This window comes from Saccopteryx bilineata, chromosome 7 (genome assembly GCF_036850765.1).
Source record: "Saccopteryx bilineata isolate mSacBil1 chromosome 7, mSacBil1_pri_phased_curated, whole genome shotgun sequence".
Lineage (NCBI taxonomy): Eukaryota > Metazoa > Chordata > Mammalia > Chiroptera > Emballonuridae > Saccopteryx > Saccopteryx bilineata.
Genome location: NC_089496.1, coordinates 21,191,451 through 21,205,340, shown reverse-complemented (window position 1 = coordinate 21,205,340; position 13,890 = coordinate 21,191,451). Strand labels below are relative to the sequence as shown.

Below are 13,890 nucleotides of genomic sequence, written 5' to 3'. Positions count from 1 at the left end.
TAAGGTGCTGCAATGAAGAACTGATGCTTCTGTCTGTCTGTCCCCATCTGTCCTTCACTTTGTCTCTGTCATAAATAAATAAATAACAATAAAACGACTCCAAATGGCTTGGTCAGAACGTGATTATCATATTACCAGAAAAATACATCCTAACAATAGCCCATTAAAAAAAAGAAAAGAATAATCCTAAATGAAATGGTATCTGAATTGAGAAAACAAATTGATGTTTTACTAAAGAAACTAATTTATAGCAACAATATGAAACAAAAACCAATTACGGTAAGTTTTTGAGTTTGTCATCTAGAGAAACAAAATAAATCTGTAGAAAAACACTATAAACAAAACCTCTAACCGATAAATATTAATATTCTACTTTCATCAGTACCAAATATGCTCTGTTTTACCTATCAGTTGCTGAATTGCTCCCTTTTCACAGAGGTCCTGGTTTACAGTCGCATCTCCAAGGTAGACCATGGCTCTCAGGAGTCTGAGAGTGTAACGCATGTGGGCAAACTTGTTGCCACGGCCGCCTGTACCATGAAAACTGTTACCGTGACTAAAGAAGGAATCTGTGGAGAAATGGTAATAATTTACTTTATATCAAGAAACATAAAACATTCCAAATAAACTAAACAACATATCAGGCATCTTATATATCTGTAAGTTTAAACAGATATTAAAGTTTCATTATACTTGCTTTAGTTCTTTACAGAGAAATAAATATTATGCCTTCCCCCTCTTCCTCCTATTCCCAGAATATAAATCTGTGCTTTAAAATGTTCTTCAAAGGTCCTGGCCGGTTGGCTCAGTGGTAGATCATCAGCCTGGCGTGTGAAAGTCCTGGGTTCAATTCCTGGCCAGGGCACACAGGAGAAGCACCCATCTGCTTCTCCACCCTTCCTCCAATCCTTCTTCTCTGTCTCTCTCTTCTCCTCCCACAGCCAAGGCTCCATTGGAGCAAAGTTGGCCTCGGGCACTGAGGACAGCTCCATGGCCTCCGCCTCAGACGCTAAAATGGCTCTGGTTGCAAGGAGCAACGCCCCAGATGGGCAGAGCATCATTCTCTGGTAGGCATGCCGGGTGGATCCCGGTCAGGCACATGTGGGAGTCTGTCTGTCTGCCTCCCCACTTCTCACTTCGGAAAAATACAAAAAAAAAAAAAAAATAGAATAAAATTTTATTTGGATGTGTCATACTGTATGTATCTTTTGTAACTTGATTCTTTTAGTCATCATATTTTAAAATTATTCAAATTGTCAAAAGTAGACCTAGATCATTCATTTTAATTGCTTTCAGCATTTATTTTATAAATAATTCAGTTTTCCATTAGCTAGTACAAACTGCTAAAACAAACATTCTGGTTTATGTCCTCTCGTTCCCACTGAGAGTTGTTTGGTCATGTGACCCCAGAATTATATAGGGTATACTCACACTGAATTTTACTCAAGTTGCCAAATTGTTTCCCAAAGTATAATGTATAAAACTAATGGATTCTTCCTAATCTGTTCAATGTGAAATGACAACTCATCGTTACATTAAATTGTGTTTCTCTGATTACCAATGTGGTTGTATCTTTTACTGGTTTTTGCTGTTCTTGAAAACTTGAGATTTTCTCTTTCACTTGGCAATCTCTATTCTTTACTTACTTCTCTCCTAAGTTATTTTATTGATATGCAGGCATTCTCTATGAACTGGATTCTATTCCTTTATCAGTCACAGGAGTAGTAAATGTCTCCTCTCAATTTGTACATTGCTATTATAGTTTCTGTCACAGAGGCCTGTTGGAGTTTTCCGGTAGTTAACTGCAGCCACCTTCCCCTGCAGAGTTTCAGTTCTGGTTTGTTCGTCTTTTCCTACTCTGTTATCATCCAGATATTTTCCTATGTTTTTTCTAAGATTTTTACAGTTTAACTTTTCATATTTAGGGCTTTCATGTATTTTGTAATTGATATTTTTAACAAGGTAAAAGGATCTAATTTTTATTTTTTCGCATGAAGGACCAACTGCCCCAGCACTGTCCTTCTCTCACTGGTTGGCAATATCATCTCCAATAAAGCTAGCCTCCCATAAGGTCCATTCATTGGTCTATTCCTGGCTTAGTATCACACAATTCTATTACTATAGTTTTATAATAGGTCTTGGTAAATAGCAAGGCAAGTCCTCCTTTCTTTACAATATGCATTCTTTAAAAGGTTCTTTTAGAAGTAGCTTTACGTTTAAAGCTTTTAAAAAAAGTTCAAAATCCTCTTCTGAGAACTGTGTACTGGTGAAAAGTTCTTGAGCTAGACTGCCTGCATTAAATCTTGGCTCTGTCACTTACTGTGCAGCCAGGAACAAGTTATTTAACTTCCCTTATTGCATCCTACCCATCTGATGGACAGGTATGATGTAGTAGCTCCAAGTCCTAGATCTGTTGTAAGGACTGAATGAGTTAATAGCGGGAAGGTGCTTAAGGCCTACCACACAGCAGGCGCTCAGTAACTGCCAGCATCTCCCTCTGGGCAGGCAGCAGTTCCTCCTTTGCCTTACATTCTTATGTAAACACAGTGTCATGATGGTAGAGCCTTCGTAAACAAACATTAAGGCTAGACAGAAGAATTATTTTATTTAACAAGACTAAATTCAGTAACTCACCACATTAGAAACTAAAGAATTAAAAAAGGTATAATTCTTTTCCTTCCTCACGGATAGATGAGTGATATTACTGAGCTCATGAAAATGTACCATACAAAATTATTTATACAGCAAAATTAGTACCAGAAAAGAATATAGTGTCTCCTTATAAGTTATTTTAAAAAACAATGTAGTATATCTTATTTCCTTTCTAAGAATTATGAGAATTGAAATAAAATAGTCAACAAATTGGGACTCTACTGTTTGGTAGACCACATGTGGTATCATTGCTTCTGGCTAGAAATCTGGATTTTAAGCTCCATGAAAGCAGAGATTTTATTTTGAACATAAATGTATCTTTAGCAGTTCAAACAGTATCTGGTAATAATCATCAGATGATGATGATTATTAATATTATTAAGTGAGAGGTGAGGAGGCAGAGAGACAGACTCCCACATACGCCCCAGCAAGGATTCGTTGGTAAGCCCCCTTCCAGGCAATGCTCTACCCATCTGGGGCTATTTCTCCATTGCTCAGCAACTGAGTTATTTTAGCACCTGAGGTGAGGCCATGGAGCCATCCTCAGCGCCCGAGGTCAAGTTGCATGGGGGAAAGAGAAAGAGAAAGAGAGAGAGAAAGAGAGAGGGAGGGGAAGGGATGGAGAAGCAGATGTTACTTCTCCTGTGTGCCCTGACTGGGAATCAAACCTAGAACTTACACATGCTGGGCCAACACTATACCATTGAGCCAACTGGCCAGGGCCAAATCAGATTATATGTATAATTTCTTTTACTAAGAGGTATGCATCAACTATAATCATGACATTTACTAAATAATATCTGATTTTAAATGAAATCTCAGATTGTTTTTTTTCTTAAAAACATGTAAATACATCACAATCACAGGTAAAAGTTTATATTTTTATTTCTTTGTGCTTGAATTTTATAATTTTTCTATGCATATACTGTGAGTTCAGTTGAAATACGTAGATTAAGATTTTGACAGGAGCCTGACCAGGTGGTGGCGTAGTGGATAGAACATTGGACTGGAATGCAGAGGACCCAAGTTCGAAACCCTGAGGTTGCTGGCTTGAGCATGGACTCATCAGCTTGAGTGTGGGGTTACTGGCTTGAGTGTGGGACCATAGGCATGACCCTATGGTCACTGGCTTGAAGCCCAAGGTTGCTGGCTTGAGCAAGGGATTACTCGGTCTGCCGTAGCCCCCTGGTCAAGGCACATATGAGAAAGCAATCAATGAACAACTGAGGTGCCGCAATGAAGAACTGATACCTCCCTCCCTTCCGGTGTATTCCTCTCTTCATCTCTCTCTCTCTCTCTGACACACACACACACACACACACACACACACACACACAAATAAAGAGTGTTTGACACGAATCTTTAAGGGCTGCTCACCTTCAGTTTCACACCACTCTAGAAATACCAGGACTCGAGTATTCCCCTGGCACAACATATACTCTCCTATGACCAAAGGGGCCACTGATGACAAAGTAGCGAGTGCATGCAGTTGTAGCTCTTCATACTGGGCTGCAGACCACTCACTTATTTTGTGCTTCTCAGGCTTCTTAAGATAGGTAAACAAAGCGAGAACAAGTCTGCCACCAATGAGCAGCTACAAGAAAGGGCAGGGAGTATTTTGTTAGAAACACAATTAAAACAATTTTACTTAATCTAAGAATAGTCAATAACATGTTTCAACTCTGATGTTTTACTGATAATCATTTCAAAATGTTTCCATTATAAAGATCTCAACCTATGTTAAAGAGCCCCCAAAGGCCCTAACACCAAACTCAATAACAACAACAGGGGCTATGATCCCCTCTGGGATGTGTAGTCTCTAGTGGACAATAATAACATAAAGTACAGTGTGTCCGGAAAGTTATGGTGCACTTTTGACCGGTCACAGGAAAGCAACAAAAGACGATAGAAATGTGAAATCTGCACCAAATAAAAGGAAAACTCTCCCAGTTTCACACCTATTCAGTGCAGTTCTATGTGGGCTCACGCACAGGTTTCTGAGGGCTCCTTAGGTAACTATCCCGTATAGCCTCTACAGACTCGTCACTGACTGATGGCCTACCAGAACGGGGTTTCTCCACCAAACTGCCGGTTTCCTTCAACTGCTTATCCCACCGAGTAATGTTATTTCTATGTGGTGGCGCTTCGTTATAAACGCGCCGATATTCACGTTGCACTTTGGTCACGGATTTGAATTTAGCGAGCCACAGAACACACTGAACTTTCCTCTGTACCGTCCACATCTCCACTGGCATGGCCATGGGCTGCTCTGCTGTATACACAGTGTTATGTCATCAACTGCGCATGTGCACATGCTGCCACATCATCCTACAGAAACTGGGAGGGTTTTCCTTTTATTTGGTGCAGATTTCACATTTCTATCGTCTTTTGTTGCTTTCCTGTGACCGGTCAAAAGTGCACCATGACTTTACAGACACACTGTGTTAATTTTTTCTTTTTGCCTCTGCTGCTTATATACTATATAGTTTAGTTCTCCCTTATGATAAAACCACAGGAGTAGAAAATTTGGGACCAATAAACTGCTGGCATTTCTCCCTTCCCTCCCCTTTGTATAAAGGAAACATTTCACAGACTCAGTTGTATACTATAAAAATCAATTTTGTCTTAACATCTATGGCTTTACACACAACAGAACTTATACATACAAATATTTTGTTCAATGAATGCCAGTTAGATCACAAGCCACATTTTATTACATGCCTAGAACTTTAAAGTTGTATTGAATTCATGATTTCAATAAATATAAAAAATGCATAGTTATTTATGACAATAAATTTAATATTACAGCTGATCCTGATTGATTGATATTTGTAGTTCACAAGATAGTAACACACCATGTGCTATATTTTACTCAATTTTCATTTGGCATTATTCTATACAGACTTTTCACAATAACATCTATGAATTTTCCTAAATTTTCTACTAATACACATGGAAAGAACACAAGATTTAGGACTAAGAAAACAAGAATAACAAGTAGTTCTAGCATTACCATAAGTATTGAGTGGATAATGTTTTTAAATACTCTGAACTGCAAGTAATAATACACATAATCATTATTGTTACTATAACTGGGTCACTAGTATATGACATAAAAAATTAGTTGATTGCACTGTTTATATGGTGCTTTAAGAAGCTCAGCATAGTCTTTGTGCTGACAGTTATCAATTAAAACTGACTTATAAATTGTACTGTAAATTTTGTCTTTATATCTATTATTTTAAAAGTTATATAACACTCCATTATAATAAAGCATATTTTATTGACTATTTTCTAGCTGGCATTTCAAAATATACATTTAGGTTATATAGAGTATACATATTTGCTATAATGAATAGAGTTGTAACTGTAAAGACATTTTTCTTTTTCTGAACATTTTTTAGTGTATATATTTCTCAACGTAGCATTACCAAGAAAATTCTGAGTTCTTTTCATCCTTGTAAGAATGCCATGAAGTAGGTGCTATACTCAGTTGAAGCAGAGATATGCGGGATTTAGAGGAACTACATGACCTATTCAAGATAACAGAGCTAGCAAGTGACAGCACTGGATTCTCTCTGCCTAAAGCCTTAACCACTATGCTAAACCGTCTTTATATTATCATTGATGCTACTGATAGATTTAATTCCCAGTTGTTTTTCATGGTAACTCCTTGGAGCTTGAAAGAGTTTTAGGACTAAAATAAAATTTCACCTTGAGCAGGAAATAACTAAACTAATGGAATTGTTAGTAGTACACGCTTTCTGTCCCTGTAGAGTTTACGAAGCATTCATTTTAATCCTCAGTCAATGTCCCCACAGCCTCATGAGCAGGGCAGAAGCACTGTCACCCTCCTTTCGGAGGACTAGCTGAGCCTCAGAAGGTTGGGTGACTGGGCCAAGGCCACACCTAGCAGGTGATTATAGACAGCAGCGAAATTCAGTTCTAGTGGCCATCAAATTACATCATGCTGTTTACAGAATATAAAGTATTAAGATAAATTCATAGATAATAAAAAAACATAAAGATACGAGGTTTGTGTGGAGAAAAGGCAGGTTCACAAGGGTCTGAGATTAGCAACCCCGAGGTCAGACTCCTCCCACAGACTCACCCGTTCCTATGGCCAGAGACAGACTGTTCGGCTAGATGGCCTACACGACCCTCTTTCATTTTATGTTCTCTGATTGAGAAGATCTAAATATGTAAATCTCTAAGGTTCTCCTTGATTTCTTTGGCTTAAATTTAGGTAAGTTCACTGTTTAATTACAGATAAGCAAAGGAAATTTTAAAAAGGTTAAATTCAAGCCAATAAGAGTTTGTTACTGTCTATGATAAACATATGGGTTGATGAAATATTTGCAGCCTGGCTTTAAAAAAGTTACAATACAAAATGAGTTAATTTTAATTTTTCTTTTGGTTACTCTTTACCTGTACAGTGGGTAAATCTTTACTTAAGATCACAATTATATTGAATAGCAATTTCTTCAACTCAAAATCTTCATAGGAATTAGAAAGCTTAAGACCTTTCACCAAAGGATCTTGACTTTTAACTGTAAAGGGGGATAAAAGAGAGAGAGTAAAAGAAAAACTGAAATGATACATAGTCTTATCAAGATAATCATAAATTGAAAGTTTCATGGTTTTTACCTTCATTAAAAGTTGCAAATAGTATCAGGTCCCTGGTAAAGCCACTTTCCTAATATAAATACACAAAACAGAGGGGTGAATGAATTAGTGGAATTAAGTTACAGATGGCCGTATTTGCCTAATATTTGAGTATCTTTATCAGATTGCCCACGTCATTCATTTGAAATCATAAAGCACTAATAATAGGAAGGGATGAAAGCAAGAAAAAAGTATATAGCCAGATAAACTTGTAATTTATTTAACATTAAACTTACTTTTGTAGGTTCTAAGAAATATTTCACTTAGGAATATATTATTCAAGACTATTTTATAAGATGCTGTTTAAAATCTGGTCAAGAACAGCCCTGGCCGGTTGGCTCAGCGGTAGAGCGTCGGCCTAGCGTGCGGAGGACCAGGGTTCGATTCCCGGCCAGGGCACACAGGAGAAGCGCCCATTTGCTTCTCCACCCCTCCGCCGCGCTTTCCTCTCTGTCTCTCTCTTCCCCTCCCGCAGCCAAGGCTCCATTGGAGCAAAGATGGCCCGGGCGCTGGGGATGGCTCTGTGGCCTCTGCCTCAGGCGCTAGAGTGGCTCTGGTCACAACATGGCGACACCCAGGATGGGCAGAGGATCGCCCCCTGGTGGGCAGAGCATCGCCCCTGGTGGGCGTGCCGGGTGGATCCCGGTCGGGCGCATGCGGGAGTCTGTCTGATTGTCTCTCCCTGTTTCCAGCTTCAGAAAAATGAAAAAAAAAAAAAATCTGGTCAAGAACTCAAAATGTATTAAGACTACAAGTTACTCTGCCCTGGCCAGATAACTCAGTTGTTAACAGTGTTGGCCTGTGCAGAAAAGTTGCTGGTTCAATTCCTGGTCAGGGCACAGACAGGAACAGCTCATTGTTACTGACTCTATCTCTCTCTCTTTCTTTTTCTCTCTCTGTCCCCTTCTTCTCTTTATAAAATCAATAAATCTGGTATGAATGAGTAAAAAAAAAAAAAAAAAAAGACAAGTTACTTATGACATCATTATTATACTTTTAAATGACAAAAGAAGGGAAAGAAATAGTTACTTTCAACAGCTTTTCTTCTTTTTTATTTTTAAATGTTTATTCTATTAATTTTAGAGAGTAGAAAGGAGAAAGGAAGAGAGAGACAGAAACTTGATCTGTTCCTGTATGTGCCCTGACCGGGGCTCAAACCAGCAACCTCTGCACTTTGGGACGATGCTCTAACCATTTGAGCTATCAGGCCAGGGCAACAGCTTTTCTTCTTAAACAACCCTGCTCTCCACTCCAAACCCAACCACCCTCACTATGTTAAAGGGTTTTAGTCAAGAGCTATCAAAACAGTTCCTACTTAATATGAAAAACCCTGAAGAATAACCAGAATTGCAAACATTTCACTGTGAGGGAACTCATTCCTGACAGAAATGCCCCAATTGGATTTTGCAGACTAGGTCGGACTTTTAGGGGCCAACCCTGGGCTTTTGAGCTTGCTTCTTCACAGACCTACTACTTAGAATCAAAATGGTTTCTTTAAAATGTGAAGATGTTATTCCTATGAATCACAAACAGGAAACTCATTTGAATGCCTGCAAGGATGCTAACGAGAACTTACTGTGACCAGGGCTTCCAGGAAAACACGCCTGTCCTCACATACACTGCAGCCTCACATACGACCAGCTATGCGGGACTGTTTCCCTGTTTGTACACTATGAATCCTATGACTTTTCTCTTTATGTTGGGATCAACTGATGCCCATTAATGCGGCTTGCGCCTTCACTGCCAAATTTCCTTTAAGTACAACATAGAAAGTATGTGGCTGATATGTGAATATTGTTGGCAAAGATCTCTACTCTAGGATGTCAATCATCCCATGACTTTTACATTATAAAACACGGGCAAGCTCAGCTTCTGATGTAGCAGAGTAACTCCTGTAAGAAACCCTCTGGTGGTAACAATGATAAATTCTGAACGAAATATAAAACAAACTGTCACCAAAACCAAGCAGATACTGAAGAGGAGTCAGGACTCCGAGGAAGGAAGTGGCACTGGATGAGTTTTCCTTTCTTTTAAAAAAAACTGGTTTTGACAATAAGCCCAGGCTCTAACCTGTACCTTGTGGGAGGCCAACCCTCAGGGTAACCTTGTGATCTAGCCGAAGAAACATAGGGCAGAGCAATCACAGGGCAACCACCGCTCCTGGCAAGTGAAGGGAGAATCCCCTGCAGGAAGAGCCAGCGGGAAGGAACCAGACTCTGTAACGTCCGCAAGGGCAGGGTCTCCTCCAGCATCCCACCTGAGACTGAGAGAAATGGACTGAGATTTGAGCAGCCCTCTACCTTTGGGACGAGCAAAGTCAAACGAAATACTTGTTAATACAAAATAAGTATATAAATAAATAAATGCCTTTCAGAAGAATAAACCAGATGCTCACCATGAATGGAAAGACAGCAGCTCTCAGCCAAGAAACAGAAACCATGAAAAGGAACCAAAAGGATATTCTAACACTGAAAAATACATCTGAAATAAAAAGGTATTGGATGGGATTAACAGCAGAATGAAGATGAAAGGAAAAAAAGTCAGTGAATTTAAACATATAGACCAATAGAAATTATCCAATCTGAAGAACAGAGAGAAAACGGATGGAAAAAGTGGACAGAGCGTCACACACATGTGGGACAGTGTAAAACAGTGGAACATACATGTAATCAGAGTTCCAAAGAAGAGGAAAGAATGGGGTTGAAAACACCTGAAGAATAATGACCAAAAATTCTTCAAATTTAGTCCAAGACCTAAATTGACATATTCAGGAAGTTCTATGAACTCCAAGCAGGACAAACACAAAGAAAATCATACCTCAGCTTATCACAGTAAAACTGCTAAAAACCAAAAATAGGGTGACAATCTTGAAAAACAGCCAGAAGACAAAACGAAGTGATGCATTGTATACCGGGGAACAACAATATGATATAATGACTACTTCTTACCGGAAACAGTGAAGACAAAGGACAGTGGAACAGTATGTGTAAAGTGCTAAAAAAGAAAAACTTTAACCTAGAATTCTATATTCTGTGACTACAGATTGCAAGAAGTAAGGTGAACTAAAGATATTTTCAGATAAAAGAAACTAAGAAATACGTTGCCATCAGCCAGCAGATCGGCAACACAAGAAACAATAGAGAACAGTTCTTCAGGTGAAAGGGAAATGAAACCAGATAAAAATTCATATCCTCAGGAAGGAAAGAAGCATATCATAAATGGGAAACACGTGAGTAAATTATAACATATGAGGACCTCAAGTTTCCAAAGGCAATGAGAAGAACTGGCAGAGTGCCTAAGCCGGGGACCATCCTGACTTTACAGCCTAACCTGGCACTAACAAAGTACATAAATATTATGACACGGTGCCCTCTCCCCCACGCCCCCACTTCTGCAATTTAAATTAACAAAATTTACTAATACTTACAATCATTGGTGCTTCAGCATTTTGAGCTATAATTGTAGTGATCACTAATATATCGTTTCTAAGCTGACGATCGTAATGACTAAAACCTCTTAAAAACAGATGGTTAAATACTTCCTTTAAAGCCCTAGAAAGTAAAATCATACTTTTAGAACCATATTCTTATGGAAATAATACTTATGTGTCTACCAACAAAATCTCCCTTTTTATATTATATTATTCATTTCAAAGTATTTCTAATCTTTTCTAGATTTCAAATCTACCTCTAATTCCCTATAGTGAGAATCCATCATTCCAATCTATGCATGGCGGTCAAAGCAACAGCTCTAAAATAAAATCACATCTCCTTCCTTTTTAGAACTACTGACAGGCTCGTCTTTGCTCTTCGGATGAAGCCCTTACCTTCCTACCAAGGCTGCTGGCCTTTCGCATGGTGGTCTCTGCTAACATATCAACGTCACCCTCGGCATTCTAGCCTGTCCTTTCTGCTCTCAGCATATTGCATTTCTTCTTGTTTTTTGACTTTGCTAAATTCTTGTTTCAATTCTGATCCCTTGTCTAGGATGCTCCCTGCATGCAAAACTCACTGTGCTGCCAGTTCGTGCTTAGCATTCCGATAGCAGAGTAGGGTTCGCTGGGAAGCACTGACTGACTCCGAGTCTGGGGCAGGTTCCCTGTGCAATGGGCATTGGCTGCTTTGCTGCCCAGCACCCACTTGCCCTTCTTGTAGTAAAAGTACCCTTATTTCCATTTAGGCTCCACTCTCTCCTCACTTGCGGTCTTGTGAACTGCCTGCCCTCAGCTTCCTTTTAGCCAAAGTGAAGAGTTCCTTCACTCATCGCAATTCACTCTGGAGTGGGCACGTGGCCAACACTGGATGTCAGGGCCAACAGGGACTCCATGTGAAAATCGTCTTTGTGCTTCAGAAGAGCAAGTTTTCTCTTCTGTGACTTGGATTATAATGTTGTGAACCTAGACTTCTTCGGTGTCACCATGTGGAGCTTGTGAATAAAGCCAACGCAGTGGAAGACAGACAAAGAGGGCCAAGTCCGACATCTGCTCAGCTTTGAAGACAGCTGCACATGAAACAAGCTTTACCCTTGACTTCGTAGTTGCATTAGCCCATAAATTTCCTACAATTGTTTAAGTCAGTTGGGCTGGGTGTTCACTTACTTGCAAACAAAACTTCACCCTCTCTTATTCCATCATATTTAGCCTGCTCTCAGTTAGTCGCCTATTTACGTATGTCCATCTCTAACATGACACAATTCCATGAAAGCAGAGAGCACGTCTGCATTGTTTTCAATTGTCTTTCTACAGCTTAGTACTGAACTTCGTACAGAGCAGACGATAATTACTTGATGAGTAATTAACTTAAAGGATTACTCATATTATTGCTAATGCTTACTGCTGTAACTGGAATAACTATTCAAAGATACATTTACTGAACAAACGAAGAAGTAGTTCTTTTAAATGTCTAATTTCTCTTTATATATATTCAAAGACATAATTTACTTTTGTTAACAAGATGTTTTAAATGCTTGTTATTGTGCAGATGCAGTTATACCATGGCACAAAAGAGATGTCCCGAAACAGCCATGACATGAATCCAAGCTTAATAGAACACGTATTCAAACAGAAATGTTATGTCACAAAGTTAAAAAACATTACTTACAGCAAACACTCCAAGTTACTAAGTTGTTGTATGATTTCTTCTTTTGACGATTTTTCCAATAGGTTCCAAAGTATTTCTGATGAACGAAACAGAAGCTGTCCAGAGGGGTCTGGGTCATTGAGGTGAGCACAGATGCCACTGGCTGCCTGAGCTTTCATCATTAAAGTACAATTAACTTCTGGAAATAAATGTAAGGAGTCGTTATGTTGCGTCTTGACATCATTAGATAAAACAAAATAGGTTGAGGAAAAAGTGTTCCAATGTAATAATATACAAACCAGAAGTTGAGAGATGTTGCAGAACTTTAAGGACCCAAAGTTTCTCAACAAGTTGATTTTTAAGCAAGGCCAATGACTGAACCATTGTTTCGGCCAAGCCTCCGACTTCAGCCATTTGAATCTTATAGGTTGAGCTAGCTTGCTGGTAACCTAACAACAATTAGTTAATAAATATATACAGTTATTTCACATAGCAATCATCTATGTTAAGACAAAGAAATGAGTAATTTATCATTAAACAACAGTAACAACAACAAAATACTTTAAAAAAGTATATGGCATTTTAAAATGGTTTATTTAGTACAGGGATAGGCAATCTTTTTCTATAAAGGGCCAGGTAGTAAGTATTTTTGGCCTTGTAGGTCATAAGTTTCTGTTGCAAATACACAGCTCTGCGACCACAGCATGAAAGCAGGCATAAACAATAGAGAAATAAGTGGGCATGGCTGTGTTCCAATTAAACTTTATTTATAGTGGGCCAATTTTGCTCTGTGATCCATAGTTTGCTGGTCCTTGGTGTAATGTTTAAAATAGGACCACAACTTTGGGGGCACATCTTAAATTCTAAAAAAGAAAAATATTTCTTATTCGTCAGTAGAAATGCCTTCCCATAAAGAAAGATGTCCTGATCACAAACCCTGAAAGTTTTCACTATTCAGTGCTTTCAAGGGACAGCAAATATGTGATGTTGGCAATGAAATAAGAGGTAAAAACGTAATGCTGTCTGGTAAATGCTAGTGAATAGAAGAGTATTTTAGAGACATTTGATTCTTGGTGACATATCCTAGAAGACTACCCTCCTGCCCTAGCGGAAGGCAGCAGAAGGCTCCCGCTCCTTTGACTCAGTTGCACAGGTGCCTGTCCAACTACATCTAATGAGACTAAATGAACATCAGGTGATGCTTGAGACCAGCTAGATTCCTTGCCATGGTTCTGAGATGCCTGTCAGTTTGTTTATTTTTCTGAATTGGAGGTCTGACCTGGACAAGGCCCTGTCCCATTCATGATACGCTCAGCATTTAAAAATGGGTTATGAATTTAAAAAGTAGAGAGAGGAAAACAAAAATTTCCTGTAATTTCACCATCCAGAGATAACAATATTTATATTCTAGTATATTTCCTGCTGACATCTTGATGTATGGATATTACTTTAACAATATACACATATATGCAGAATTTTTTTATTCTGTTGCAGC

The 13,890-nt window shown here is 38.8% G+C and overlaps 1 protein-coding gene across 2 annotated transcripts in view; it reads right to left on the bottom strand.

The window, feature by feature from the left end:
- CFAP69 (cilia and flagella associated protein 69) overlaps positions 1–13,890 on the bottom strand; it is a 68,911-nt gene that overhangs the window by 31,115 nt on the left and 23,906 nt on the right. For both annotated transcript variants that reach the window (XM_066239821.1, XM_066239822.1), the window contains exons 7-13: positions 12,695–12,844; positions 12,417–12,594; positions 10,745–10,868; positions 7,300–7,348; positions 7,081–7,202; positions 4,030–4,246; positions 405–569 (exon numbers count right to left, since the gene is read on the bottom strand). In XM_066239821.1, the coding sequence (XP_066095918.1) occupies positions 405–569; positions 4,030–4,246; positions 7,081–7,202; positions 7,300–7,348; positions 10,745–10,868; positions 12,417–12,594; positions 12,695–12,844 (1,005 nt within the window). The remainder of the gene's footprint in view (positions 1–404; positions 570–4,029; positions 4,247–7,080; positions 7,203–7,299; positions 7,349–10,744; positions 10,869–12,416; positions 12,595–12,694; positions 12,845–13,890) is intronic.